The sequence below is a fragment of the Sciurus carolinensis genome, chromosome 16, assembly GCF_902686445.1.
Source record: "Sciurus carolinensis chromosome 16, mSciCar1.2, whole genome shotgun sequence".
NCBI classification, from domain to species: Eukaryota; Metazoa; Chordata; class Mammalia; order Rodentia; family Sciuridae; genus Sciurus; species Sciurus carolinensis.
In genome coordinates this window covers 50016239-50043058 of record NC_062228.1, presented here as the reverse complement: position 1 = coordinate 50043058, position 26820 = coordinate 50016239, and the positions used below count along the sequence as shown (strand labels likewise).

Below are 26820 nucleotides of genomic sequence, written 5' to 3'. Positions count from 1 at the left end.
GAACATGAGATGGTGAAGAGACACACACCTGTAATTCCAGCAACTTGGGAGACTGAGACAGAAGAATTCCAAGTTGGAGATCAGCAACTCAGCAAACCTGTATCAAAATAAAAAATAGGGGCTGGAAATATAGCTCAGTTGGTAGAGCGTTTGGCTCACAAGCACAAGGCCCTGGGTTCAATCCCCAGCACCGCAAAAAATAAAAAAAATTAAAAATACAAAGGCTTAGGGACATAGCTCAGTGGTAAAGCACTCCTAGGTTCAATCCCCAGTACCAACAAAACAACAACAAAAAAATCCAAACAAACAAAAATTCCACTTCTGAACCAGATGCCGGTATCCTCATTTTAAAGAGGAGGACACAGAGACTCTAAGAGATCAAAACACTTGTCACATAGCTACTTAGGGAATAGAGACCAAGATGTGACAGGGATACTCCATTCCCACTTCACTTCGTCCTCTTTAACCACAACTGAATTCAATTGTCCAGTCTTTGCTGAGACTGGTATAGTGCTCTTCGCAGATTCGATAACTTTCCTAACTCGTGTTTTTTGTCCCCCCACCCCCGTCCTGGGAATCGAACCCAGGGGCACTTTACCACTGAGCTACACACCCGGTCCTTTTTATTTCTTATTTTTGAGACAAACTCACTAAATTACCTAGGGCCTCGCCAAGTTGCTGAGGCTGGCCTTGAATTTGCGATTCTCTTGTCTCAGCCTCCACAGTCTCTGGGATTACAGCTGCGGGCCACCGCGCCCACCTAACTTTCCTAACGCTTAAAAGTTAGGCAAGAGAATCCCCATTTAACAGACCGTGTATGGCTCAGAGAGGTCAGGTATTTTTCCAAGGTCACACACATCTAGCGAGTGGTGAAACAGAATCTGAATCTAGGCGAATCCGGTCTAGAGTGTAGAACCCTATTGGGGCTGTGTACGTAACAACCTCAATTTCTCGGCCTGACAAGTGCACGGGGAGATGTGAAAGGCCTGTACTTTGAAAGGCCGAAAAACCCCTGTGCGCCACCGTCCCCCAGGGCAAAGAGCCACCGGTCTGTACCCGCTTTCCGCACGCAGTTGCCCGGGCATGCGCCTTGAAGACAACCGCCCCTCCTTTTGAATCGGGCCCATGCAGGCTCCGCCCATCGCCGTCCAGGGCCTATCCCTGGGGTGAAGGGCGGGGCCGCCACGCGAGTGGGCGGTGGCTAAGGGTAGTCAGGAGTGCCGAGTCGTGCTCCAGAGTCAGAGCTGCGTCTCCCGACCCAGGCGCCGGTTGCTGAAGGAGAGCGAACAAGCGATGCTGCCGCCGCCACTTTCTGATTGGCTGCGGATGGCTACCTCTTTGTCCTGATTGGCAGCGAGTGAGCTGGGTATGTAAATGAAGGGGCCTGGGGAAAGAAGGGGTACTGGTGACCGGTCTTCTGTGTGTTCGATCCCCGGGTCAGGCAGATGCGTATCGGGGCTGCCCGGATCGAGATGCCCGGGCTCGAGACGCTCGGGCTTCTACGTGCCGCCCGCCCCAGCCGGCTGGGTGAATCACGCCGCAGCTCTAGAAGGGGGCGGAGGCGCCGGCTCCCTGGCTCCGGCTGCGTGACTCACCCGCCCCCGCCGCCGCCGCTGCAGGAGGAGCCGCCTCCACTGCCTTCCGGAAACGAGGGGAGGCCAGGAGGCAGAACAGCCGGCTGGGGTCTCGGCTTGCACGGCCCCGGGTGGCAGGCAGGATCCGTAGGCAGGACGCGGGGCCGTGTAAAGAGTCAGGGTCAGAAGGACCGGAATCCCCGGGGGAAAGCCGGCCGGGGCGCCGCTAGGGGGCGCAGGGAGCCGGGGGCGGAGTCGGGGTGGGGGCTGAATTCCTGTGGTTCCGGACTCCAGGTCTTGGGGAAAGGCGGCAAAGATCCAGTTTTGAGTAGTGCGGTGGTTCACCCTGAGGATCTGGCTAGGCAGCGTCCCGGGGACTGGACCCTGCAGTCTTCGTGGCCCCCAAAGTAGGCTGGGTCAGGGGTCCAAAACTCCGGGTCCTCCCCTCTCTGGGAAGAGTGTGAGTCCCCAACGTCTCAATGACTGACCCACCGTGTCCATCAGGATTTCGCGGCAAGCCCCGTCTCCTCTGTCTCCCGACTCGACCAACTTCCTTCCATGCCCAATGCCAGTTTCTACTCAAGCCATCAGCATCTCAGGTCCCTACTAGTGCAGCAGCCACTGAATAGGTCTCAGGCCCACCCACAGCCCCCCACCCCCAAGGGGGATCTTCTGGAAACCTAATCAGCTCCCAGCACCACTCCCCTCCCTGCTCAACCCCCCTCAGTGACTCCCCGCCACACTTAAAATCCGCACTCCTCTTCTGCCTGCTCCCCACCCCCACCTGGACTCCTACTTGTCACTCCCTGGGCTCCAATCACACTGGGTTTTTTTTTTTTGTTTTTTTTTTTTTTTTCAGTTCAGGCCTATCCGGCCTGTGGGTCTTTCTTTGCCTTTGCTGTTGTTCCTTCTTTCTGGAATGTTTTCCCCTGGCCCTTCCATGGCTGACACCTTCTCATACATCAGGGCTCAATTTCAGTGTCAGCTCCTCACAGGAGCCTGTGCTGATCATCTCCAGGACCTTTAAGTATCTTCCTGTCCCTGTTTATTTCCTGTATTTGTGTATTATTTGACTCATAGTAGACACTCAATAAATATGCTGTACAAAATAGCTGCTTTTGTAAATTCTTTTTTTTTTTTTTTTTTGGTGCTGGGGATCAAGCCCAGGGCCTTGTGCTTACAAGGCAAGCACTCTACCGACTGAGCTATCTCCCCAGCCCCTGTAAATTCTTTAAAAAGGCTGAATATTGGTCATTCCACATGGTCCACTGAAGAAACAAACAATAATATTGAGTAATTATCCTGTACCAGGCACTGTTGTGCCTTTTGTTTATCTCACTTAATCCTTAAAATAACTAAGAGACATTATTATCCCCATAACTTAAAAGTTCCTAGGCTCAGAGAGGTTAGATACTTTGCTCCAGATCACAGCATCAGCAGTTGTCAGAGCCTGAGTATAAATGTCATCTTTGCTTGCCTTAACTGAAGGGCTTCTCCCTCCCTGCAGACAATGCTGAGCAAGGGTCTGAAGCGCAAGCGGGAGGAGGAGGAGGAGGAGGAGGAGGAGGAGAAGGAAACCCTGGCAGTGGATGCCTGGTGGCTGGATCCTGGCCACCCAGCTGTGGCACAGGCACCCCCAACTGTGGCTTCCAGCTCCCTCTTTGACCTCTCTGTGATCAAACTTCACCACAGCCTGAGACAGAGTGAACCGGACTTGCGGCACCTAGTGCTGGTGGTGAACACCCTACGGCGTATCCAGGCATCAATGGCACCCACGGCTGCCCTGCCATCTGTGCCCAACCTGCACCCAACTCCCAGCATGGATGATAACCTGGTGGCCAGCTCTGATGCCGGCCTCTCGGCCTCTGTGGCCAGCCTCCTGGAGGACCTCAGCCATATTGAGGACCTGAGCCAGGCCCCACAACCACCAGCAGACGAGGTGCCTCCAGGTCGCCCCATTGGAGGAGCCCCACCCAGTCTGGGTGCCTTGGACCTGCTAGGCCCAGCCACGGGCTGTCTGTTGGACGATGGGCTCGAGGGCCTGTTTGAGGACATTGACACCTCCATGTATGACAGTGAACTTTGGGCACCAGCCTCTGAGGGCTTCAAACCTGGCCCTGAGGATGGGCCAGGCAAGGAGGAGGCTCCAGAGTTGGACGAGGCTGAGCTGGACTACCTCATGGACGTGCTGGTGGGCACACAGGCGCTGGAGCGGCCGCCAGGGCCAGGCGTTGATCCCTAGGACTGCAATGGTTGTCTGGCATCTGAATCAAGCCTGATGGCTGGACCAACCCTCCTTGGAAAGACATAGCTGACTCCCTACCACAGAGAGCGGGGCTTGGGCCACTTTGGAGAGACTGAATCCAGTCCTGGGCAACATTACATGCACCCTCTGTGTTGAGGCTGGTGGAGGAGGATTGACCCCTAGTGATGGAATGACAGAGCCTGGTGGCTGGAGTGTGATTGGGCCAGGGCAAGGCCTCATACTAGACTGAATCCTCTGGGGTCATAGCCTGGGCTATTCCTTCCCTGATATGGGGAGATAACAACTCATTTTTTGAAATTAAAACCAGCCCTGGGAAGTCTCAAGTCTGTGTGTTTCTTTGTGTCATGGCTAATGCAAGGGTGAGATAGTAACATCTAACATTTGTGGCGCATGAACCGGTTACCAGACACACCTCTAAGCACTTGACATGTGTTAATTTAATCCTATAACAACCTCACAAGATGGGTATTATTATTATGACCCATTCTACAGGGGAGAAAACCGAGACTCTGGGAGGTCATCATTGGAGGAGGTGGGTTTCATATCATGAACTTTACTGCTGAATTGAGCCAAAAGCAGACTAACTGGTCTGGCAACTGGCCAAACTCCCAAGGACATGCTCAACTCTGTTTCCTTTTTTGCCTGTGTGTGCATAAGCTCCGGGCCACCTTTTAAAAATGAACCGAGTCCTTCCTCGTGTATCTGAGGGGAGAGGGGGAGGAGGCTTCCAGAGTGGCCCAGAATTGAAAACACCACAAAGCTGGGGGCTGGACAGAGGTGCCTCTGGGAGCGGCTGACGGTCGGTTCCCCAGGACAATGGTGAAAGAAGGGGAGGTGCCCGCCCGTTTTTAAAAATGAAACCCACTCCCCGTCTCTCTTCGGGCAAAGGACAGGGCAGCTGAGAGGCAGCCTCCAAAATAAAGTCACCAGGCTTGGTGGCTGGGCCGAAGGGAGCGCCCTCGGGGGCAGCCAGTTGCCTTTCCTTCTAGAAGACACCAGGCCCAGGCAAGCCGGGGCCACCTGCCTGCCCGTGAGGTGGCCGGCCGGAGCCGCGCCGGGTGTCTGGGCCGCCCCCGCGGTCCGGCCGCATTCCTGGCCCGCTGGGCGGGGCCGCACACTCACAGGCCTGGCACGGGACCCGGGCCGCGTCTTCCTGGCGGCCGTGGGGGCAGGGCGGCCGGGCACGGCGGGGAGGGCGTGTCGCCGTGGACGCGCGGGCGGGGCCGGGCCGGCGCGGGGCCGGGCGGCGACCCAGCAGCGCCGGCGGGGGCCGCGGGCCGCGGGCCGGAAGCCTCGGAGCCGCGGCGGGCAGAGCCGGGGAGGCGGGGGGCGCGGGCGGCCGCGGGCCGGGAGGCGGGCGGAGCGCGGCTTCCTGGAGGAGCAGAGGAAGCGGTGCCCATTTCTGGAAGTGGAGGAGGCGGGTCGGGGCGGCGGGGTGGGAGTGACCGCGGGGAGCCGGTGCCCAGGTCCAGGGTCTTTCAGGGTCCTGACCCGACCCCTGGTGATCCCGACGCCTGGGCAACCCGACTCAGGCTTTTTGTCCCAGATGGAAACCTTGGGGCCTCGGCCGGGCTCGGCAGCGCCCCCTGGTGCCCAGTGTGGAGGTTGGGACGCTCCCGACGGCGATCTGTCCGTCCTGTGCGGGGGCGGGGGTTGCCCCGGGAGGTCCGGCGGGGTCGGGCAGCCAACCCCACGCCCTCGGCTTACGGCATGCCGGGGTTGTTTCTTCCATCCCAGGGGCCGAACTGGGGTAGTCTGTGAAGCCCACAGCTGCAGCTGCCAGCCCATCTGTGAAGGAGACACGGTCAGGTTTACCTTTTACCTAGGGCCAGGCACACGTAGGTACCAGAAGTCTTTGCCAAATAAGGGAAGGAAAAAAGAAGGGAAGGAGTGAGGAGAAGGTGGCCCAGGGCAGTGGCTCGCACCCTCCCGGGTGTCAGGGAAGTGTGTGGTGGGGTTCCCTGTGAATTCCTGTAGAAGGAAGCTGGCCTGGGGGGTGTCATGGCCAGAATACACAAAGGCTCTGTAAAAAGCAGTGGCAGCGCCAGGACTGGCGACTCAGTTCGGAATGGTGGGGCCCTGGAATCTGCTGGCTGACGTGGTGTGGCCTCCTAGGGTCGAGCCTGAGGGTGGAGTGGCACACCAGAGTCTACGAAGTCATCCAGGGGGTCAGATGCGGAGAAAGAGGAGCAGGTCCTCAGGCCCAAGCCCATCATATACCCGAGATGCCAAGGCGATGGGATCAGGGGTGATCTAGCCCTTATGGTGCTTTTGTGCAAAAGACACACCCTTCCTCCAGGCACTTGACCTCCATCTGTCAGAAAATTGTCATAATAAGTATGTGAATGCATAGTACCTGGAACAAACCTCTTAAATATGGAACCAATGTGCAGTGCACAACCTGTACAACTCTACCCAGAGGCACTGGAGAAAGGGGGCATCAGTGACCAAAGAGACACAGGGGAAAACGTGCTACAGAAACGATGCTCACAGATGGTATTGAGTCAGTGAGCTGCTGTGCTTGAAAGAGAAGAGGTCATGCTTGAAATCCAGACCTCCTGGGTTTAACCCAGCTTTGCCACTCTGGCTCTTAAACTTCTCTGGGCCTCCAAGTCCTCATCTGTAAACTGGAACAATAATAGTACCCACCCCAAAGGGAGGCCATTCTGGGGAAAGGGAAATAGCATATGCAAGGGGTGAGGGGCCCTACACATCTTCAGGGTTCTCTAAGTTTCTGGGTTTGGCTGGAACAGGGATCTAGGAAGAGGCTCAGGGTTTTAACCAAGGGGCCAGGAAATAGTCCTCTGGGACTGTGACCAGGGGAAAAAGCAGGTCTGGGTTGATGCTGGAGGTCAGGAAGGGCTACGGTGGGTGTGACGGGTGTGGGGGACCCTAAAGGGAGGTAAGGAAGCTGTTGGGCCACGGGTCTGGAGCCGAGGGGGAATGGGCAGGAAGGGTTGGGGGTGAGGGAGACATCAGTGACCCCCCAGCTGGACTGGTGGGGCCCAGCCGTGGGGCAGGGCAGGGCAGGCTGAAGCTCCTCCTCCGCTCAGGCTGGATTCAGAGAGGTTGGTCCATGAGGAGCCACTTCTACCTCCTTCCCCAGCCCCACAGGATGTCCTGTGTTTACTGAGGTGGCCTTGACCGGAACCAGGACACTGGTGCCACCCCCTAAACTCAACTTCCCATGGCCACACCCCCGTGGGTGAGAAAGCAGTACAGACCGAAAGAGAGAGAGAACAGGCATGGTATGAGACAGAGACAAGGAATAAGGACAGAGAGAAAGAGAGGAACCAAGACCTAGACAGACATGCCATCCACGATAAAAACCCATGGCAAACCAGGAAAGGGGCTTTCTTTAATCTGAGGAAGGACAAAAAATGTACAGCTAGCATCAATTTTTGTTTATTTTTTAAGATGTGGTCTCACCACATCTGCTGTGTTGTCAGGCTGGTCTCAAACTCCTGGGATCCAGTACTTCTCCGGCCTCGACCTCCTGAGTGCTGGGACATATCAGTGCCACCCCGCTGCTGCTGCTGTGGCTTCTCCTTTTTTCTGTACTGGGGTGGAACTGAGGGCCTTGCACGGGCTAGTCAAGTGCTATGACCTCCACTCCAGCTCTTTCGCTTCATATTTAATGACTAGAGACTGAAGCTCTTTCCCTAAGACTGGGGACAGCAAGGCTCTCTGCTGTGAGAGACACAGAGGACAGTGTGTCCAAGCTCTATTTTCTGTTTGGCGAGCAGAGAGAGGCCGATTTTCATCCTCGCACTGGCCTGGCCTGTAGCTCAAACTGTGTCCACCATCAAGCACTGAACAGATCACCTTGAGCGAGGGATTGGTGGCACAGACCTGTAACCCCAGCAACTGGGGAGTATGAGGCAGGAGGATTACACCTTTGAGGCAACTTAGCAAGATGCTGTTCAAAATAAAATACAGGCCTGGGGATGTAGCTCAGTGACAGAGTGTTTTGTTTGTACCAGGGATTGAACCAGGGGTGTTTAACCACTGAGCCACATCCCCAGCCCGTTTTTATATTTTATTTAGAGACAGGCTCTCACTGAGTTGCTTAGGGCCTTGCTAAGTTGCTGAGGCTGGCTTGAACTTGGGATCTTCTTGCCTCAGCCTCCCAAGTCTTGAGGATTACAGGTGTGCACCACCACGCCCAGCGCCCCTGGTACTTCAGCCCCTTTTCAGTACTAAAAACAACAAACTCAGTTCCACAGTGTCCCTTCCATAGCTGACCAGTACAAAGTCTCAGTCCTTCCTCATTGCCTGGCTGAGCCCTAGACCTCTGCTTGCCCCCCCCCACACCCCCAGTCTCTCAGTTAACCACATTCTCAAAGGGCCAATGCCAGGTATTCCCTCTACCTCTCATTCATTCACCACCATTGCTCTGTATTAACTCCTATGTATCCTACAGGTTCAGCCCAAACGGCACTTCCTCCAGGAAGCCCTCCCTGACCACTCCGCCTGGGATTCCCCATCACAGAGACCCTCTGCCCGGAACCCTCTCCTCTGCCCTCTCCCTCAGCCTCAACCTCCTGTTTGACTTTCGAAGTTAGCTTTACAGGAATCTTTCCCGGAGTCTGCCCCCCCCCCGGGGTAGATGTGGGTCTGTTGGTGGCCCCAAAGCACCTGCCACTGGGCAAGGGCTTGTGAATGTCTCTTGAATGAGGAAATGAACACATGAAGCTTGAGGTGGATGAATGAGAGGAAGAGGTTGCAATAAAGCAAGGGTCTCAGGCCTGAGGGCAGCCCTGAGCACAGGGCCCTTCCACCCGCCCAGCTCAGGAGGAGGGTGCTGGCGGGGTTCCGGCCACACCCCTACCGTTGGTGGCTGCCAGGCCGGGAAGGCATTTCCCAGAGCTCAGCACATTCCTGCTTCCCTGGTGGCTGAGTGGGCAGGGGGCATTTCAGAGAGAAGGGGAGGCCCCAGTATTCTGGGCTCTAGCCATCCCGTTTCTGCACCCCACACCCTCAAGAGTAGTCCCCAACCCCTAGGGGCAGGGTGGGGGACAGGTCCACAGAGGGGCACCCAGGCTGGCGTGAGGGCCCGGGTGCACCCGAGGGCCTGGTGCTGGCGCCTGGTGGGACAATGGGGCAGAAGCTGCTGACTCGTGCTTTGGGGGTAATCCCCCAGCCTCAGCCCAGCCCAGCCCCAGGCCCAGGCTCAGAAAGCCACGAGCATCCGAGGCGGCAGCCGGGTGGTGCGAGGGGCATGTGGGGATACCTGTGCTCCCTGTGCCGCCCCCCGGGGTCTGGTGAGTCAGGCAGGCTGGGGGCCGGGTCAGGGGCCAGAGGATCGGGGTGAGGCCTGGTGGCCTTGGTTTGGGAGTTGGGCAGGTCTGGATTAAAAGCTGGGCCACTGCCAATTACCTGCCGTGCTACCTTGGGTGAGTCACTGACCTTCTCTGTCTCCTTGTCTGTGAATTGGAGGGATAGGAGCGTGTAGCAGGGTCTTTAGGGTCCAGCAGAAGCCTGGCTCCACCACCTCCTGTAGCTAAATATTGGGTCTAATGAACCCTCCTTACATTGGAAGCAGAGCTTTGGGTGCTCCGCGTACATTGGAAGCAGAGCTTTGGGTGCTCCGCGTAGTGTTTAGCACATGGAAGGTGCCCCCAGATAGCAACTTCATTAACAGAGAAGTAGGGTTCTGCTGTGCCCAGTCTTACCAGAAGGGTTCCCAAGCCCCCTGAGAAGACCAGCTGGCCCTTTAATTTGTGTAACAATAACAAAACATGTACAGGCAGTGCTTGCTCTGTTACAAGCTCCATTTTAGATATGGGGACACTGAGGCCCACAAGAAGCTGTGACTTGCTGGAAGGAGGTCGTGCAACCAGGAGTGGCCAAACTGGGATTCGAACTAAAATTGTGAGGGAGAGGGCAGGAAGGAGTTTGTCTTGGGGACCCCGGGAAACATGAGGGCCCTGTGTGGGGCCAGGAGCCAGTGGGGGTGGGGTGCTGAGTCTCCAAGTTGGAGGGACAAGGTGCAGATTCAGAAGTGGGGCTCCGGGCTCAGGCCAGGGATAGGCGGTGGCCGCCGGTCCCCACCCCTTGCACATGGATGTAGCTGGAGAAGGGATGTTTGTTTCCCCACCACCCACCCTCTGGTGACATCATATTGCAGCAGCCAATGGCTGGGGTCTTTCCCTCCTACCCCTCCCCATTCCTTTTCCCCCCCAGCCTAGGGCTGGGAACTGAACAGACGGACCGGGAGCTCTCGATTGTGTCTGGAGGCCCAGCGGTAAGAGATCAGCCAGCCAGTGTCCTCCCCGGGCCAGGCTGAGAATCTGTGGGAACGAGACCCAGGGCCTGGGAGGTCTGGGAGGGTGCCTGAGGCCCCGGAAGCAGGACTTTGGAGCCAGTCCTGAATCCAACTGCCCCCCTCTTTCTGGCTGTGCAGCCTTTGTGCCTCCACTTGCTCATCTCTAAAATGGGCTGCCAGAGGCCACCTCACAGGATGGAATGAGAGTAAATGAGTTACTCTCAGTGAAGAGCTGGGGAGGCTTTCTGGTTCTGGAATAGGATGCTGGAGAGGTGGTGGTGGTGGGTTTTTTTTGTTGTTTTTTTTTTTTATTTATTTATTTATTTTTTGGTACTGGGGATGGAACCCAGGGGCGCTTAACCACTGAGCCACATCCCCAGCCCTTTTTTGTATTTTAGAGACAGGGTCTCACTGAGTTGCTTAGGGCCTTGCTAAGTTGCTGAGGCTGGCTTTCACCTGTAATCCTCCTGCCTCAGCCTCCTGAGCCGCTGGATTACAGGCCTGCGGCACCGCGCCCAGCATGGTGGTGGTGATCTTCCTGGTGGGAGGATGGTGCCCAAGCTGGCTGGATTTTGCCTCTGTCCCAAAGTTCCCCTTTGGTTTGGGGGGAAGGTGGGGGCTGTTGGGGAGCAAAGGCTGGATGTGAGACCCTGAGAGATGCAGCGCCTCCCAGATACACCCTGTTAATGAGCATTTTATACTGGGATGTTCTAAGGACCTGCTCTTCTCTCACAAATCTTCAGAGCCATTTTTACTGGCACCATTTTACAGATAAGAAACTGAGGCCCTGGGTGAGAAGGACTTTGCCTGTTTTCACACCTGGCAAGTGCTGTAACAGGGACTCACTAAGGCAGCCGAGGCCACTGCTTACATGCCCCCTTGGCCCCACTGGGTGGCCTCAGATAATGTCCATGTGCCAGGACGAGTTGGGTCACCCCCAACTCCCACTGCTGAGGACACCAGGTCACAGGTGACTGGGGAAGCTGAGACTCAGAATTCCCAAATGAGGTTGGTGGCAGCCATTGAGGAAGGAGGGCTGGCTGGAAGGGCAAAGCCTTCAGTAGACTCCTCAGTGGACCTAGCTCAGCTGGAGGGCAGGGCTCAGATGATAAGTCCTCACTCCCAGCACTCTGAAGAGCCTCAGTAGCATCTAAGTGGATATCTAAGTTGTACCTGCCTCATGGAGGTGTTAGGGGGATTGAATGAGCCCAAGCACATAGTAAGTGCTCAAGAAATAGGAACTTTGCAAATTCTGGGAAGTCAGGCATGAACCAGGACAGGGTCTCAGTCACCATTCGAGAAATGGGCTATTGGCAACTAGAAGGCTCTGCCTCGCCTTGATTCACCAGGGGACCCCATTAGATCTTCCCTTGACACAAGTCAGGGACTCCCAGAGAGTCTACCCACCCGCTACCCCCGCCTGCTAGGATGGGCATCACTGGGAACACAGAGTGCCTGGGGTGGAGTGGGTTTCCTTCCGAAGCTGCCCCCACCCCACCCCAGGAGCTGGGTATGTGGCTCAGGAAGGGCACTTCTGAGCTAAATATAACCTCGGCTGGGCAGCTGTCCCAGTAGGGAAGAGGAAGGAGGGCACTCTCTTGTCCCTGCCCTGCTTGGGTTTCCTGTATCAGGTTCTGGGTGTGACTCTCACTGCCAGTGCCTAGAGCAGAGAGCTTGCCACCCAGGGACCCTCCCCAACATCGGCCACCGCCTGCACGGCCATCTCCCCGCACGCCCCAGCTCAGGATCCTGTGCTGTGTCATGGACCTGGTTAGCTTTCATACCTGGGCTCACTTGTGAAGTCCTGCCTCTTAACTCCCTTCTGCCTCAGTAAAATGGGGGGTCCCCTGGGATCAAGGCAGCCAGGTCTGGCACCAATGGGGTCACTCTGAAATGCATTCACAGTCCCCCTGCCCCTCGTCCTGTTTTGTGGCTCGGGTCTCAGAACTATCAGCGCAAGTTAGGTACTAAGTAGGGTCAGGGCACAGGCCTAGCTCTGCCCCTTCCTGGTTATCTAACTCTGGACAGGACACTTTTCCCTCTGAGCCTTGGTTTCCACCCTTGTAACAGCCACCGTCATCCAGGGTGACATTGAGGCCCGTGGTTGCTAACGCAGGGCTCTAGTTCAGAGGAACACACCCAGATACGAGAGCCAGCACTGGGAGAGATCTGACCCTACTCGGAGGGGTCGGGGCTCAGAGGGGAGGCTGGGAATGAACACAGAAAACCAGGACCCCTAGGAGATCCAGGAAGGGGCCCTCCAACACTGTGGGGGTCCCGCCAGTGGAGTGGTTGCTGCGGGATGTTGAGGGGGTCCCTGTGTCCTCTGTCCTGGCTGCTGGTGGGCTATGAAGGGCCATTGGTGCAGCCGTGGGTGGGTGGGCAGGGTGGAATGTGGCCTGGGGCCCAGCAGATGGGCCATTGTGTGAGGGAATGTGCCGCGTGAGGTCTGACCTTTCCCTCTGCAGCAGGGGTTGGCGTGTTGGCATGCCAGGTGGGGGCTGTGAGGACAGGCCAGGAGTTGGGGGTGGGGAGACAGTATCTGGGGCCCATTTCCCAGGAGAGCCTGGCCAAGGGCTGCATGTGACCCCTAGCTCTGCTCCTCCTCCCTACGTGTGCGCCCCAAGTTCTCTTGGCCTCTCTGAGGGGACAGGGTGAGGTAGAAGGTGAAGGTCTCGGCCCAAGGAATGGCAAATAATAACCACTCAATAACCATTAGTTAGCCATATAAGGGGCTAGAGATGTCAGACAAGCTCAAGTCCCAGCTCGGCCATATATGCACCGGGTATATGCCTGCCTGCCCCGGCCTCAGGTGTCTCCTCTGCAAGAGGCTCAGTACAGTACTGACCTCACCGAGCTGTTCTGAGATCCATGTGCAACGATGCCTATGGGACAGGACACAGGTCAGGACCATAGGACAGTCTTAGAGTTATAATAGCAAGCACTTATAAGCACCTGCCTCCTGCGGGCCACTTTATACCTATGAAGTCATTTGATCCACAGGACAGCCCCTCAAGGTGGGCGTGCTGCTCCTCCCCACTTTATAAAAAAGCACCAGGAGGTGAGGGGCTGTGCTCCCTGGGAGCACGTGGGAGTGACTGTCATCTTGTGTTTGGTCCAGGTGGTTGGCCCTGGGGTTCTGCAGTTGAACAGGCCTAGGAGTCAGCTTGAACTTTACTGTTTGTTTTCCAGCTGTCTGGAAAGGTCTTCTGAACCTCAGTGTCCCCACCTGCATTATTGGGACCGGACATTGACAGAGAGTAGGGAGGGTCACACACTCTGGAAGCAACAGTGGGTGTTAGCTGATAATACTGCTCCCGTTATTCTTCTTAGAGCCCCGGACCCAGGAGGCCCACGGAGCTGAAGGTGACCCTCAGGTGAGCCCTGGCTGGTGCCACACGCCCCTCCTTGCCCCTTTCTGCCTACCTGGAGCCTCATGCCTTGATCTTTTCTGGCAGGCAGCAAGACCCCAGCGGAAGGCAGGGAGCCCTGCCGACAGCTGTGTGGCACCTCGGACCGGGCTCCTGTTAGGAGGGAATACCTGTGCCCAGGCAGCGGTGAGGGGACAGCTGGGGTGCAGGGCCCTTCTTTCCTTCTGATGCTCACCTTGCCCTTCCCCTGTAGCTGGGCTTGTATCACTCATCCCCTCCTGGCCTCAAACCTCCATCCCTGTCCCCCAGGCCTCAGAGGCAGCTGCTCCATGCAGAACTGAAGTTGGTTCTGCAGCAGAAGGGGGAGAGGAAGCAGGAGCCTGGGGCTCAGGTGTCCCCCAGCGGTGCCATGGAGGCCAGGAGCCGGAGTGCTGAGGTGAGTGCCCCCAGGTCCTGCAGGGTATGTTAGGGGAGCACAGACTAGGACAGCAAGGAGGCACTTCCTGGCTTCTCTGTACCTCAGTCTCCCCATCTGTGAAATGGAAATGTAATCGAGGGGCAAATAATAATGATGTGAAGTGCTCAGTGTAGTGTCTGGTACAGATGGATGCAAAACGGCTGATTCACTGGTTCATAAGGAGTTGAGAATAGCTAAGGAAACCTAGCGGGAAACCTTCATCAGAAGAGGCAGTGTAGTATAGGGGTTAAAGACAAGCATCTGGACCTATGGGCTCAATCCCACTGCCCACCACTTCAGCAGTGCAGTCCTGGACACGTGACCTCGTCTCTTTGAGCCTCCAATTCCCCATTGGTGAAACAGGGTAATGGTCTGAGCACTCACCCTTAGGCCATCTGCAGAGTCTGGCACTGAGGAATCCTCCTCTAATGGTAGATACTCTGGTTATTATGGAAATGGGGCGATGGCATTGACTGTGCCCCACTGTATGCAGGCACAGGGCAGGTCGGCTTTATAGGAGCCAAGCTGAGGCTGGGGGTGGCAGGCGAGGGGGGTCACTGTCTTCAGGATGGCCTGTGGGTTCTGGGACCACAGACCCAAGGTCAAGGCCCAACTGTTTAACTTGCTGTGTAACATCAGGCAAGACTTACTACCTTTCTGGGCTTCAGGGTCCTCCTCTGTGACTGCCCAAGGCCATGGTGGGGATGAAATGAGAGGCTGAACAGAGCAGTGCTTAGAGCAGGGCCTGCACAGTCAAAGGGTGGGGATGGTCAGCTATGCCAGGCCGCCCTGTCCAGCTCCTCCTACTCCTGGCATTGCCCCGCCCAGTCCTCTAGCCTCTTGGAGCCACTGCAGTGGGGCATCTGGCCCAGAACTGCTTTCCCGGCTTCAAGCCCTAAATTCAATTCCAGTACTTACTGGTCTCAATGCCCTGTCCTGTTCCCTCTGATCCGTGCTCCTTTAGGTCACAGCTCACAGTCACAGACTCCCTCTAGTACACAGCAGAGAAACGGGTTCAGGGAGGGCAAGGTGCTCCCCAGAGACACACGGCAGATTGGATTCCTAGACAGAAGTCAGGTCTCTCACTTCCTCTTCTGGGAACGATGTCAATCACACAGTGTGCTGCTGGGCCAGGGCCAGTCTGCACCATTTACAGTAAATACCAGGAATACCACGACTGTTGGTCCACCATTCATTTACCCACGCACCGACCCCCACCCCACACTTGGTTAGATTCCCTCTCTGGTGGGCGTTATGCAGGTCTTGAGGTTATAGAGTCCACAAATGAGCACAGTCACACACATTCAAGCCTGCAGGGCCAGGGGGCAAGTCCCACTCCTCATTCCCTCATCCTGCACGGCTTAAGGGTTCAACCCTTTCGTAGGAATCCCATCCTCAACCTCACCTCTTATTCTGCTGTTATTAGAGTCCTTTCGTCATGGTTCAATCCCACCCTTAGAATATAGGTCACTGCCCCAACCCCCAAAAGAAACCTAAACTGCGGCCATTCTCCTCATCTCCGGCACTCTGCCACACTCCATTTGCTCCCTACCTTGACAGTGCTCTCTGATGCCACTCAAACTCCTAGTCCCGGGTTCCCCAACGGCCCGGTCCCACTACCTGGTCCAGCCCCACCGCGTCCCGCCTCTTCTAACCCCGCCCCTGGGACGGCAGCAGTGGGGGCTCGCAGGGGCGCTCCCGCCCGCCGAGCTGTTTAACTGTAGTGCCGCCCGCGCGCGTGCTAAGAGGTGCGGGATGAGTGGCCCGGACGTCCAGCCTGGGCCGCGCCTAGGGGCATGTGCCCCGAGAACCCGCCTCAGAGCCGCTTTTAAGCGCGAGGGCGACCTCCGGACGAGGTCTAGCCTGGAGTCCCATGGCGACCCCTCGCCGCCGTCTGCAGGAGCTGAGGCGAGCGGAGTTGGTGGAGATTATTGTGGAAACCGAGGCGCAGACCGGAGTCAGCGGCATCAACGTAGCGGGCGGCGGCAAAGAGGGAATCTTCGTCCGCGAGCTGCGCGAGGACTCACCCGCCGCCAGGAGCCTCAGCCTACAGGAAGGTGGGCGCGGCCGGGGCGTGGGCGGGGCCGGCCTGCGGGGGTGGAGCTAGGAATCTGCCTTTGACCCAGAGGTTGAAACTGACACTTGGAGGTTGTGGGCGTGGCGTTAAGTAGGCGGGGCTCAGGGCCTGGGGCCCACAGGGGCTTCGTTGGTATTTGTGATTGTTCAGAGTGGACTCTGCAGGCTCATTGTCTGAGTTTGAATCCCAGATCCCCCCTTCACTAGCTCGTGATCTTTCTGTGCCTCCATTTTCTCATCTTTAAAATGGGAATAACTAGTACTGACCTCATGGGTTTATTATGTAGATTAAATTAGTCAGTATTTGAAGACAACACACAGCTAAGTAGCACATGGTAAGCACTAAGTAATTGCTAATATTTGAGTGTTGGGGCAGGAGAAAAGGAGTTAATAACTTGGAGAGGTTGGAGAGGGGAGTTCAGTAAGCAAGGGATGTTTTAGGAAATGTGAGTGAAGCTCATATTTATTCATAAAGCAACTCTTTATTAAGGGCCTTCTATTTCAGGCATTACGTAGGTGCTTGGACTGCAGTAGTGAACAAATAGACAGTAGTCCCTGCACTTATGATCCCTGCACTTGGAATTTATGATCTAGTGGGGACAGTTAAAATAAGTAAACTCTCTGGTAAATTAAAGGGAGTATGTGCTACAGATGCCTGGAGAAAACTGCATTTTGACACAAGGTGGGCTAGGAAGGGTGGCAGTGTGCAAGGAAGTAAGGAAACAAGCTATGTGGACATCTGGAAAAAGCATTCCAGGCAGAGGGAACAGCCAGAGCAAACATCCCAAGGTGGGAGCATGCTTAGTTGGAGGAAGTACATGGAAACCAGCGTATGCAATAAGTGAAGGGTAAGACACGATGTCGGAGAGGTGCGAGGGAGCAGTTCTGAAAGACTTTATAGGCCATGGTGAGACTGACTAATTCTTATTTATTCAGAGACTTTTTTTCCCCCTTTGTAACAGAGATTGACCCAGGGGTGCTTAACCACTGAGCCACATGCCCATCCCTTTTAAAATTTATTTTAGAGACAGGGTCTCACTGAGTTGCTTAGGGCCTCACTAAGTGCTGATGCTGGCTAAGAACTCGGGAGCCTCCCTGAGCTGCTGGGGAGACTTTGAATTTTATTCTGTGAGTGTTGTAAGCAGAGGAGGAACAGGAATGAAACATGTCAGACTGCTACATTAACAACAGACCATAGGGGACAGGGTTGGGAGCAGGGAGAACAAGGTGGCTACTTCGATTATCCAGGTAAGAGATGGTGATGCTCAGGACTAAAATAGCGTTGTTGGAGGTGAAGAGAGAAACCTTCAGGATTGGATGTGGGATGTGATGGAGAGAGGGGTCAAGGATGCATCCAGGGATTTTTGACCTGAGGATGAAGCTGCTAGTCCTGCAAATGGAGAACACTGAGGGCTGGTGCTTGTTTGGAAAAGGAGACCAGGTATGCAGTTTGGATCTCTTAAATGAGAGGTATCTGTTGGACACCCAGGTGATGCAGAGTGGCAGTTGGATACACAGTCCAACCTCTGTATTTTTGGGTTCTGCATCTGAGGAGTTAACCAAAGATTGAAAATATTTTTAAAAATTGCACCTGAACGTATCAGACGTTTTCTTGTCATTATTCCCTAAACAGTGTAACAACTATTTATACCATTTACATTGCATTAGCTATTACAAGTAATCTAGATCTGATTTTATATATGTGGGAGGATGTATGTAGCTTATATGAAAATATTATGCTGTTTTACATAAAGACTTGAAAAAAATCCATAATTTTTGTGTGTGTGTGGGTGTGTGTGTGATGCTGGGGATTGAACCCAGGGCCTTGTAAATTCGAGGCAGGCACTCTTCCAACTGAGCTATATCCCCAGCTGATCCATAGATTTTTGATATCTAGGAGGAGAGGACCTGGAACCAATCCCATGCAGATACAGAGGGGTCTTACTCTTAGTCCAGAGTGGAGGAGGGAGCGCTTGACTGAAGAGATGCACTTGGGAGCTGTCAGCAGACCTATGATCCTTGAACTCCTGTATCTGGATGAGCTTCCCAAGATTCCCCAGTGGAGAGTGGTGCATGTATATGGTCAAGAGAAGAGGTCCAAGGCCTGAGCCCTGAGACAGTGTGTCTTTAAGAGTTCAGGAAGATGGCTGGGCGTGGTGGCACATGCCTGTAATCCCAGCAACCTGGGAGGCTGAAACAGGAGGATCCCAAGTTTGAGGCTAGCCTCAGCAACTTAATGTGATCATGTCTCAAAAAAGAAAAAGGATGGGGGCTGGCATTGTCACTCAGTGGTAGAGTGCTTACCTAGCACATGTGAGGCGCTGGGTTTCAATCCTCAGCAGCACATAAAAATAAATAAAGGTATTGTCTCTCTCTACAACTAAAAAATATTAAAAAGAAAAAAAGAAAAAGGAGGGGCTGGGCTTGGGGCTCACTGGTAGAGTGCTTGCCTAGTATGTGTGAGGCACTGGGTTCCATTCTCAGCACCACATATAAATAAATAAAATATACAGGTCCATTGACAACTTAAAAATATTTTAAAAAAGGACTCAGTGGTAAAGTGCCCCTGAGTTCAATAATCAATATCCCCACTACCAAAAAAAAAGAAAGAAGGGAAAAAAGAGCTCAGGAAGATGAACTGGGTGTGGTGTCGCACGCTGTAATCCCAGTTACTTGGAAAGCTGAAGTAGGAGAATCACAAGGTCAAGGCTAGCCTCAGGAACTTCCTGAGACTGTCTCAAAATAAAAAGAAAGGGGGGGGGTGTCACTCACTGGTAGAGTGCCCCGTGGGTTCAATTCCAAGTGTGAAAGAAAAAAATTTCAGGAAGAATGGGAAGGAACCATCCACAGAGGCTGAGAAGGAACCTCCAGAGAGGTCAAGGGTGTGACACCCCCAAAACCAACTGAAGCAAGTAGGTGAGGAAAAAGTAAAGTTGGGTCCAATGGAGAATGGTCCAAGCATTGAAGTCTGGGTTGGACTACTAAACTGCACGGGGGTCGCTGCCTGGTACCTTGAGAGGAGCAGTTCAGGTATGTGGGGCCAGGCAGGTCACTAGGAGAAGGGTGGAAAGTAGGATTGCAGAATTGTAGTAATGCCACTGTATTTTTGCCCTCGAGGTAAACAGCTCTATGGGGAAGGTGCTCCAGGCTGTGAGGTCAAGACATTCTTTCTATTCTTTTTTTAAAATAGTTTTTTAGATATAGACCTTTATTTTATTCATTATTTATATGTGGTGCTGAGAAGTGAACCCAGTGCCTCACACATGCTAGGGGAGCGAGCGCTCTACCACTAAACCACAACCCCAGCTCCAAGACATCCTTTCTTATGGGAGAAGCAGCATGTTGGTATGTTGATAGGATAATGTAGAAAAAAAGGGGGGGGGCACAAGGTGATGTGGGAAAAGAGGAGAATCGCTGGGAAGGCAGCCGAGGGACTGACCTGAGCCAGAAGTGAGGACAGTCCATCCCTAGAAACAGTTGGTGTGGGAACTTGCGGAAGTTACCTTCTGATTTTGTTCTCTCCGTCATCATCTGAGTGGTGGGGATGGGGCAGGAGAGTGGAAAGGCGACCAGCGAGACTTGAGCGTTGTGGGTTTGCTCAGCGCAGAGCGGGCGAGGCGGCGCTAAAGCGGGGGCGGGGCTGCGTCATCAGGGTCTGCGCCCTGGTCGGGGTGGGACACCTCTCAAGCCTGCGCTCCGGATAGGAGGGCTAGAACTTGGGGCGGGGCCTCGTTGCACTGGCTCCATGGAAGTGGGTGGAACCAGACCCGGGCGGAGCAGGGAGATGCCCACGCCCTGCCTACCTCCACCTCGCCTGCAGGGGACCAGCTCCTGAGCGCCCGCGTGTTCTTTGAGAACTTCAAGTACGAGGACGCACTTCGCCTGCTGCAATGCGCCGAACCTTACAAGGTCTCCTTCTGCCTGAAGCGCACTGTGCCCACCGGAGACCTGGCGCTGCGGCCCGGGACCGTGGCTGGCTACGAGATCAAGGGGCCGCGGGCCAAGGTGGCCAAGCTGGTACGCGTGCTTAGCCCGGCCCCGGTCCTGGATAGCCCCAGCGATCCTGTCTCTGCGCCGTGAGCCCCACTCCGGCGTGGGCCATCCTTGCCCTCTGTCTTGTCACTAACGTAACGCTAACCCTACCCTCGTTCTTTGTCCTTAAACTCCTCCCTCGGGGAGGGGGCTCCACCTATCTCAGACCTTGGTCCTCTACCGTCTTGAAGAGATATTCCCACCATCGGATTCAGGCCAATTAGCGGGTATTTGGAACCAGGAAGGCCAGGTTCCAGCCTGAGTGCTGCTGTATCCCCATCTGTACCATGAGGGTGCTGGGGAAATTCCTAGATAAGGACCTAGACGTCTTGGGTCCCAGTTCCCATACTCCTGTTGATTCTGAATGAATGTCTTTGCTTTCTGGGGGTGAAATGACAGGCAGGAAGTGGGGATGGTTTTGGGGGACAAGACACTCTACCCAGAATATCTCCATCCTGGTACAATACCGGTGGGGCTCTTCCTGTTTTCTCCCGGCCTCCCACTGTCCCACCGCCTCCTGCCTCTCTCCTCTCTCCCCAGAACATCCAGAGTCTGTCCCCCGTGAAGAAGAAGAAGATGGTGGTGGTGCCCGGGGCCCTGGGGGCCCCTGCAGACCTGGCCCCCGTTGACGTCGAGTTCTCCTTTCCCAAGTTCTCCCGTCTGCGTCGAGGCCTCAAAGCTGAGGCTGTCAAGGTCCTGTCCCAGCTGCCCCTGCCCGCCGGCGCCTCCAGCTGCCTCGGCTGCGTGTAAGAGAAGTGGCCGAAGAGGCCCAGGTAGCCCGGTTGGCTGCTGCTGCTCCTCCCCCCAGGAAGGCCAAGGCAGAGGCAGAGGTGGCAGCAGGAGCCCGTTTCACAGCCCCTCAGGTGGAGCTGGTTGGACCCCGGCTGCCAGGTGCTGAGGTGGGTGTCCCTCAGGTCTCAGCCCCCAAGGTGGCCCCCTCAGCAGAGGCACCCAGTGGCTTAGCCCTCCACCTGCCCACCCTTGGGCTGGGAGCCCCTGCTGCACCTGTTGTGGAGCCTCCAGCCGTAGGGATCCAGGTTCCCCAAGTGGAGCTGCCCACCTTGCCCTCACTACCCACTTTGCCCACACTTCCTTGCCTGGAGACCCGGGAAGGGGCGGTGACGGTGACGGTGCCCACCTTGGATGTAGCAGCACCTACCGTGGGGGTGGACCTGGCCTTGCCAGGCAAAGAGGCAGAGGCCAGGGGAGAGGTGCCTGAGGTGGCCCTGAAGATGCCCCGCCTCAGTTTCCCCCGATTCGGGACCCGAGGGAAAGAAGTTGCTGAGGCCAAGGTGACCAAGGGCAGTCCGGAGGCCAGGGTGAAGGGTCCCAGACTTCGAATGCCCACCTTTGGGCTTTCTCTTCTGGAGCCCCGGCCCTCTGCCCCTGAAGCCATTGTTGAGAGCAAGTTGAAACTGCCCACCATCAAAATGCCCTCCTTTGGCATCGGAGTCGCAGGGCCTGAGGTCAAGGTGCCCAAAGGGCCTGAAGTGAAGCTCCCCAAGGTCCCTGAGATCAAGCTCCCCAAAATGCCTGAGGCAGCCCTCCCGGACGTGCGACTCCCAGAGGTGCAGCTCCCAAAGTGTCAGAGATGAAACTCCCCAAGGTGCCCGAGGTGGCTGTGCCTGAGGTTCGACTCCCAGAGGTGCAGCTGCCCAAAGTACCAGAGATGAAAGTCCCCGAGATGAAGCTCCCTAAGGTGCCCGAGATGGCCGTGCCTGACGTGCACCTGCCAGAAGTGCAGCTCCCGAAGGTTCCAGAGATGAAACTCCCCGAGATGAAGCTCCCCAAGGTGCCCGAGATGGCCGTGCCTGACGTGCACCTGCCAGAAGTGCAGCTCCCGAAGGTTCCAGAGATGAAACTCCCAAAGGTGCCCGAGATGAAGCTCCCTGAGATGAAACTCCCGAAGGTGCCCGAGATGGCCGTGCCCGACGTGCACCTGCCAGAAGTGCAGCTGCCCAAGGTGTCCGAGATGAAGCTCCCCAAGGTGCCCGAGATGGCCGTGCCCGAGGTCCGACTTCCGGAGGTGCAGCTGCCCAAAGTGTCCGAGATGAAGCTCCCGAAGATGCCCGAGATGGTTGTGCCAGAGGTTCGACTTCCAGAGGTACAGCTACCCAAAGTGTCAGAGATGAAGCTCCCCAAGGTGCCTGAGATGGCCGTGCCCGAGGTCCGACTTCCGGAGGTGCAGCTACCCAAAGTGTCAGAGATGAAACTTCCCAAAGTGCCCGAGATGACCGTGCCCGATGTGCAGCTCCCAGAGGTGCAGCTGCCCAAAGTGTCAGAGATTCGGCTGCCAGAAATGCAAGTGCCAAAGGTACCAGATGTACAGCTGGCAGCTCCCAAGGCACCGGAGATGAAGCTAAAAGCTGCTGGGGCAGAGCAGGCAGAGGGGACAGAGTTTGGCTTCAAGATGCCCAAGATGACCATGCCCAAGTTGGGGAGAGTGGGGTCTCCGTCCCAAGGCAGACCAGGCGAGGCAGGGGCGGAGGTCTCGGGAAAGCTGGTGACACTTCCCTGTCTGCAGCCAGAGGTGCGCGATGAGGCCCGTGTGGGTGTCCCCTCTCTCACTCTGCCTTCTGTGGAACTAGACCTGCCAGGGGCCCTCGGCCTCGAGGGACAGGTTCAGGCGGCCAAAGTGGGCAAGGTGGAGCAGCCAGAGGGTCCCCAGGCAGCAGCAGGGGTTGGGGAAGTGGGCTTCCGAGTGCCCTCTGTTGAGATTGTCACTCCTCAGCTGCCCACGGTGGAAGCTGAGGAAGGACGACCAGAGATGATGGAAATGAAGGCCAAACCCTCCTCCAAGTTCTCCCTGCCCAAGTTTGGACTCTCAGGGCCAAAGGTGGCCAAGGCAGAGGCTGAGGGGGCTGGACGAGCCACCAAGCTGAAGGTGTCCAAGTTTGCTATCTCACTCCCCAAGGCACGGATGGGGACCGAAGCTGAGGCCAAAGAGGCGGGGGAGGGAGGCCTGCTGCCTGCCCTCGATCTGTCAATTCCACAGATCGGTCTGGATGCCCATCTGCCCTCGGGCAAGGTGGAGGTGGCAGGGGCCGATGTCAAGCTCAAGGGGCCCAGGTTTGCTCTGCCCAAGTTTGGGGTCAAAGGCCGGGACGCTGAGCCGGGAGAACTAGCGCCGGGGATAGCTGAGTTGGAGGGCAAGGGCTGGGGCTGGGATGGGAAGGTCAAGATGCCCAAGCTGAAGATGCCCTCTTTTGGGCTGGCCCGAGGGAAGGAAGCAGAAGTCCAGGGTGGGCCCATCAGCCCTGGGGAAAAGCCAGGGTCCGTAGCTGGGCAGCTTAAGATCCCTGAGGTGGAGTTGGTCACCCTGGGGACCCAGGAGGAAGCGGGGGCAGAAGGAGCAGTGACAGTGAGTGGAGTGAGGTCATCAGGTCTGCAGGTGTCCACGACAGGGCCAGTGGCCACTGAGGGCCATGAGGGGGTGCTGAGGATGCCTCCACTGGGCATCTCCCTGCCCCAGGTAGAACTAACCAGCTTTGGGGAGGCGGGCACCCCAGGGCAGCAGGCCAAGAGCATGACCCCTCCAGCAGAAGGCCCAGCGGGCTACAAAGTCCAGGTGCCCCAGGTGAGCCTGTCTCTACCTGGAAGCCAGGTGGCAGGTGGTGAGCTGTTAGTGGGTGAAGGCATCTTCAAGATGCCCACTGTGACCGTGCCCCAGCTCGAGTTGGACGTGGGGCTGAACCGGGAGGCCCAGGCGCCTGAGGTGGCCACAGGGGAGGGGGGTGCGAGGCTGAAGCTGCCCACACTCGGGGCAGGAGCCAGGGGAGAGGGGACTGAGGACCAGTCCCAAGGGGCCGAGCACACCTTCCGCCTCTCTCTGCCAGAAGTGGAGCTCTCACCACCTGCTGTGGGCAGCCACGCCGAGTACCAGGTGGCAGGGGGTGACGGAGACACTGCCCAGAAACTTAAGGTGCGGCTGCCCCGGTTTGGCCTGGTGCGAGCCAAGGAGGGGGTGGAGGAGGGTGAGAAGGCCAAAAGCCCCAAGCTCAGGCTCCCCCGGGTGGGCTTCAGCCAGAGTGAGTCTGTCCCCAGAGAAGGTTCCCCCAGCCCCGAGGAGGAGGAAGAGGAGGGCGGTGGGGAAGGGGTCTCGGGACGCCGGGGCCGGGTCAGGGTCCGCTTGCCCCGCGTGGGCCTAGCAGCCCCTTCAAAGGCCTCTAGGGGACAGGAGGGCGATGCAGCCTCCAAGTCCCCTGTTGGGGAGAAGTCGCCCAAGTTCCGCTTCCCCAGGGTGTCTCTAAGCCCTAAGGCCCGGAGTGGAAGTGGGGACCAGGAAGAGGGTGGGTTCAGGGTCCGCCTGCCCAGTGTGGGGTTTTCTGAGACAGGGGCTCCAGGCCCCACCAGGATGGAGGGGGCCCAGGCTGCTGCCGTCTGAAGCCCTGGGCAGACGGAGACATCCCCTCCCCTCGTTTTGTGTGTGAGATAACTAGCACTAACCCTCAGAGGGCCAGGAGGTGGGCGACTTGACCAGGGCAGGGCGGAGGCCTGGGCCTCTCCTCGGCAGGAGTGCCTGTATCATTCCAAGCCATGTGAATAAAATAATCCAAAGGTAGCCACGTGTCCGGTTTCCTCTGTGTGTGCGGTGGGAGTGGAGGCGGTGGGACGGGGAAGAGAAAGCGGGTCCTGGGGGCCGGGAACTTGAACCCATGCTGGGGGATCCTGGGGTGCGAGGGAGAATCAGGCCACCCCAGTGTTAGATAGCCCTGGTGGAAGGGGGCCTGCTGGAGCCCTTCAGAGTCCCCAGAGGCCTTTGGGAGGACTTGGGGTAGTTCCCCAGCAGAGCTCAGCAGGGGACCGGCCTCTTTGCCAGGGAATCTGCTGTCCTGGGGGACCCACTCCTACCAGGGCTGCCCTGCTCCCTGCACAGTCCTGGACACCCTGCCTTCTTTCCTGTCAGGCTGGTTTGACTGCCCCATCCACCTGGCCCCACCCAGGAAGGCCAGTCCTGGTCTCTCCTCAGAACCATGGATTCAGAACCGCCACACCAAATACCTGGCTGCCACCTGTCAGCGCTGGGCCTTGGGATCCTGAGCCACCCGCCCCTCCGCCCAGTCCCCACTCAGGATCTGAGCCCCCACCGGGGCCTTCGTACTACGCACGTTTCTGTCGTGATATAGCAGGACACTACCCTGCCCGGTCCCTCACACCTCCCGCTCCCGTCTCGGGACGAGGGACACAGGCCCCACTCGCTAGAGCACCTTCTTCCAGCCAGCCAGCCCCGCACACACCGCAGGCTGGTTTGCCCTCCGCTTCATTTGCCCCTTGGCATTCGCAGGGGCTTCTCTGTGGCTTCCCCTGCCGTTTTTCCTGGCTGCCCAAGGGAACGTGTATCTCCTGACACTGGCTCTTGTCTCCCTTCCCGGCAACTCTTTCTCCTCCTGCCCCTGGGTCCCCAGGGCTCCTCCCAGGCGCTGGTCCACCCCCACTCCCTCTCTGGGCTTTGTCCCCTTTCTCCTGTGGCTTCCAGGCCTCACTCTGTGCTGGCAATTCCCAGACTCTCTCCTGCATCCACCTGAGGAGCCAGTGGCCTCTGCAGCCTCCCTCCTTGGACACTCGGAGGCTGTTGGGGGGGCGCGTTTCAGAGCTCGACTGACCTCAGGGTCAAAGCCTCTCTCTGGCACCGCACTGAGTGACTTTTTAGGTATTTTAAAAACTTCTTTGGGCCAGACACGGTGGTGTACACCTGTAATTCCAGCTACTCAGGACGCTGAAGCAGAAGGATCACAAGTTTGAGGTCAGCCTCAGCAACTTAGTGAGACCCTGTCTCAAAACAAAAACTCAAAAGGGCTGGGGATGTGCCCCAGTGGTTAAGCATCCCTAGGTTCGGTCCCTGGTACCAAAAAACAAACAAACGACCCCACTTCTTTGTGCCTGGATTCTCTCTTCCGTACAATTCCTACTCTATTTTGTGCTGAAACGTCTTAATGTTTACTTCTTAATCTGGCCCCAGCATCTTCTCCCCCAAACTGCTCCTTCTCCATGTTCCCACCTCAGAGACTGCGCTGGGCCTTGCCCTGCTCCGATTCCTCCTTTTCACCCAATTTGGCCTGCCCTCCTGTGCCGTTCCCCAACCTTTCCCACCTGGGCCCTGCCCTGGTCTCCTCTCTGGGTTTGGGGCCTCCACTCTTGCCCCCTCCACTTTGTTCCTGACACTCAGATCCTAGCCTCCCTTGCTCCAAGCCCTTCTGTGGCTCCCCAGTGCCCTCAGGAAAAAAAAAATCCAGACTTCTTAGCCTGTGTCCGGGACCTTTCACAACCTGGCTCTGTCCCAGTCACACCTCCCAGCCCCAGGTGGGGGGCAGGTGCTTTCTGGCCACACACACACACACACACACACACACACAGACACACATCCCCCTAACTCCAAACGTCTGCCTCTCCTCACCCGCCTGCAGGTAAGCCCCCGTGCCTGTAGACCTGTGATCAGAGTCCCTGGGTCAACCCTTCCTCAGCCAGCCTCTCCAGGGTTCCGCCGCTGGGTGGGGGAGGGGGCCCAGCCTGGCACCCCACCCCCCACTCCAGCCCGGGGCTCAGGTCTCCAACAACAGAACCAGAGGCACTCAGCAACGCTGGAACCCATTTGGGGGGCCTGGGGCCCCTCATCCCAAGCCAGGAGGGCTTTGGGGGAGGGGTGCAGCCCCTGGTAGACTTGTCGTGTGGCCGAGGGGGCCGAGGGGTGCCAGGGAGGTGGGGACCCATCTTGTAGGGGGAGGCACGAGCGCAGTTCTCTTTCCCCCACTGGGGGGGCCGCGGGGCCGTCGGAGAGG

General features: G+C 56.8%; 2 protein-coding genes across 2 annotated transcripts; both read left to right on the top strand.

Moving 5' to 3' along the window:
• Positions 1 to 1210: 1210 nt before the first annotated feature.
• Sertad1 (SERTA domain containing 1) lies at positions 1211 to 4163 on the top strand. Its single transcript, XM_047529140.1, has 2 exons — positions 1211 to 1366; positions 3082 to 4163. The coding sequence occupies exon 2, from the start codon at positions 3085 to 3087 to the stop codon at positions 3814 to 3816; it is 732 nt and encodes a 243-aa protein (XP_047385096.1). The 5' UTR covers positions 1211 to 1366; positions 3082 to 3084; the 3' UTR covers positions 3817 to 4163.
• A 9278-nt stretch (positions 4164 to 13441) lies between these two features.
• On the top strand, positions 13442 to 24596 carry Prx (periaxin). Its single transcript, XM_047530076.1, is given in 8 exon segments — positions 13442 to 13485; positions 13571 to 13666; positions 13791 to 13915; positions 15837 to 15993; positions 19833 to 20029; positions 20585 to 20732; positions 20735 to 21616; positions 21619 to 24596. Coding segments are annotated over 6 exon segments (4221 nt in total). The 5' UTR covers positions 13442 to 13485; positions 13571 to 13666; positions 13791 to 13888; the 3' UTR covers positions 24429 to 24596.
• Positions 24597 to 26820: the final 2224 nt, after the last annotated feature.

Bases quoted from the DNA above. Each gene is read 5' to 3' on its own strand.
- Sertad1 (XM_047529140.1), top strand. From the start codon at position 3,085: ATGCTGAGCAAGGGTCTGAAGCGCAAGCGGGAGGAGGAGGAGGAGGAG.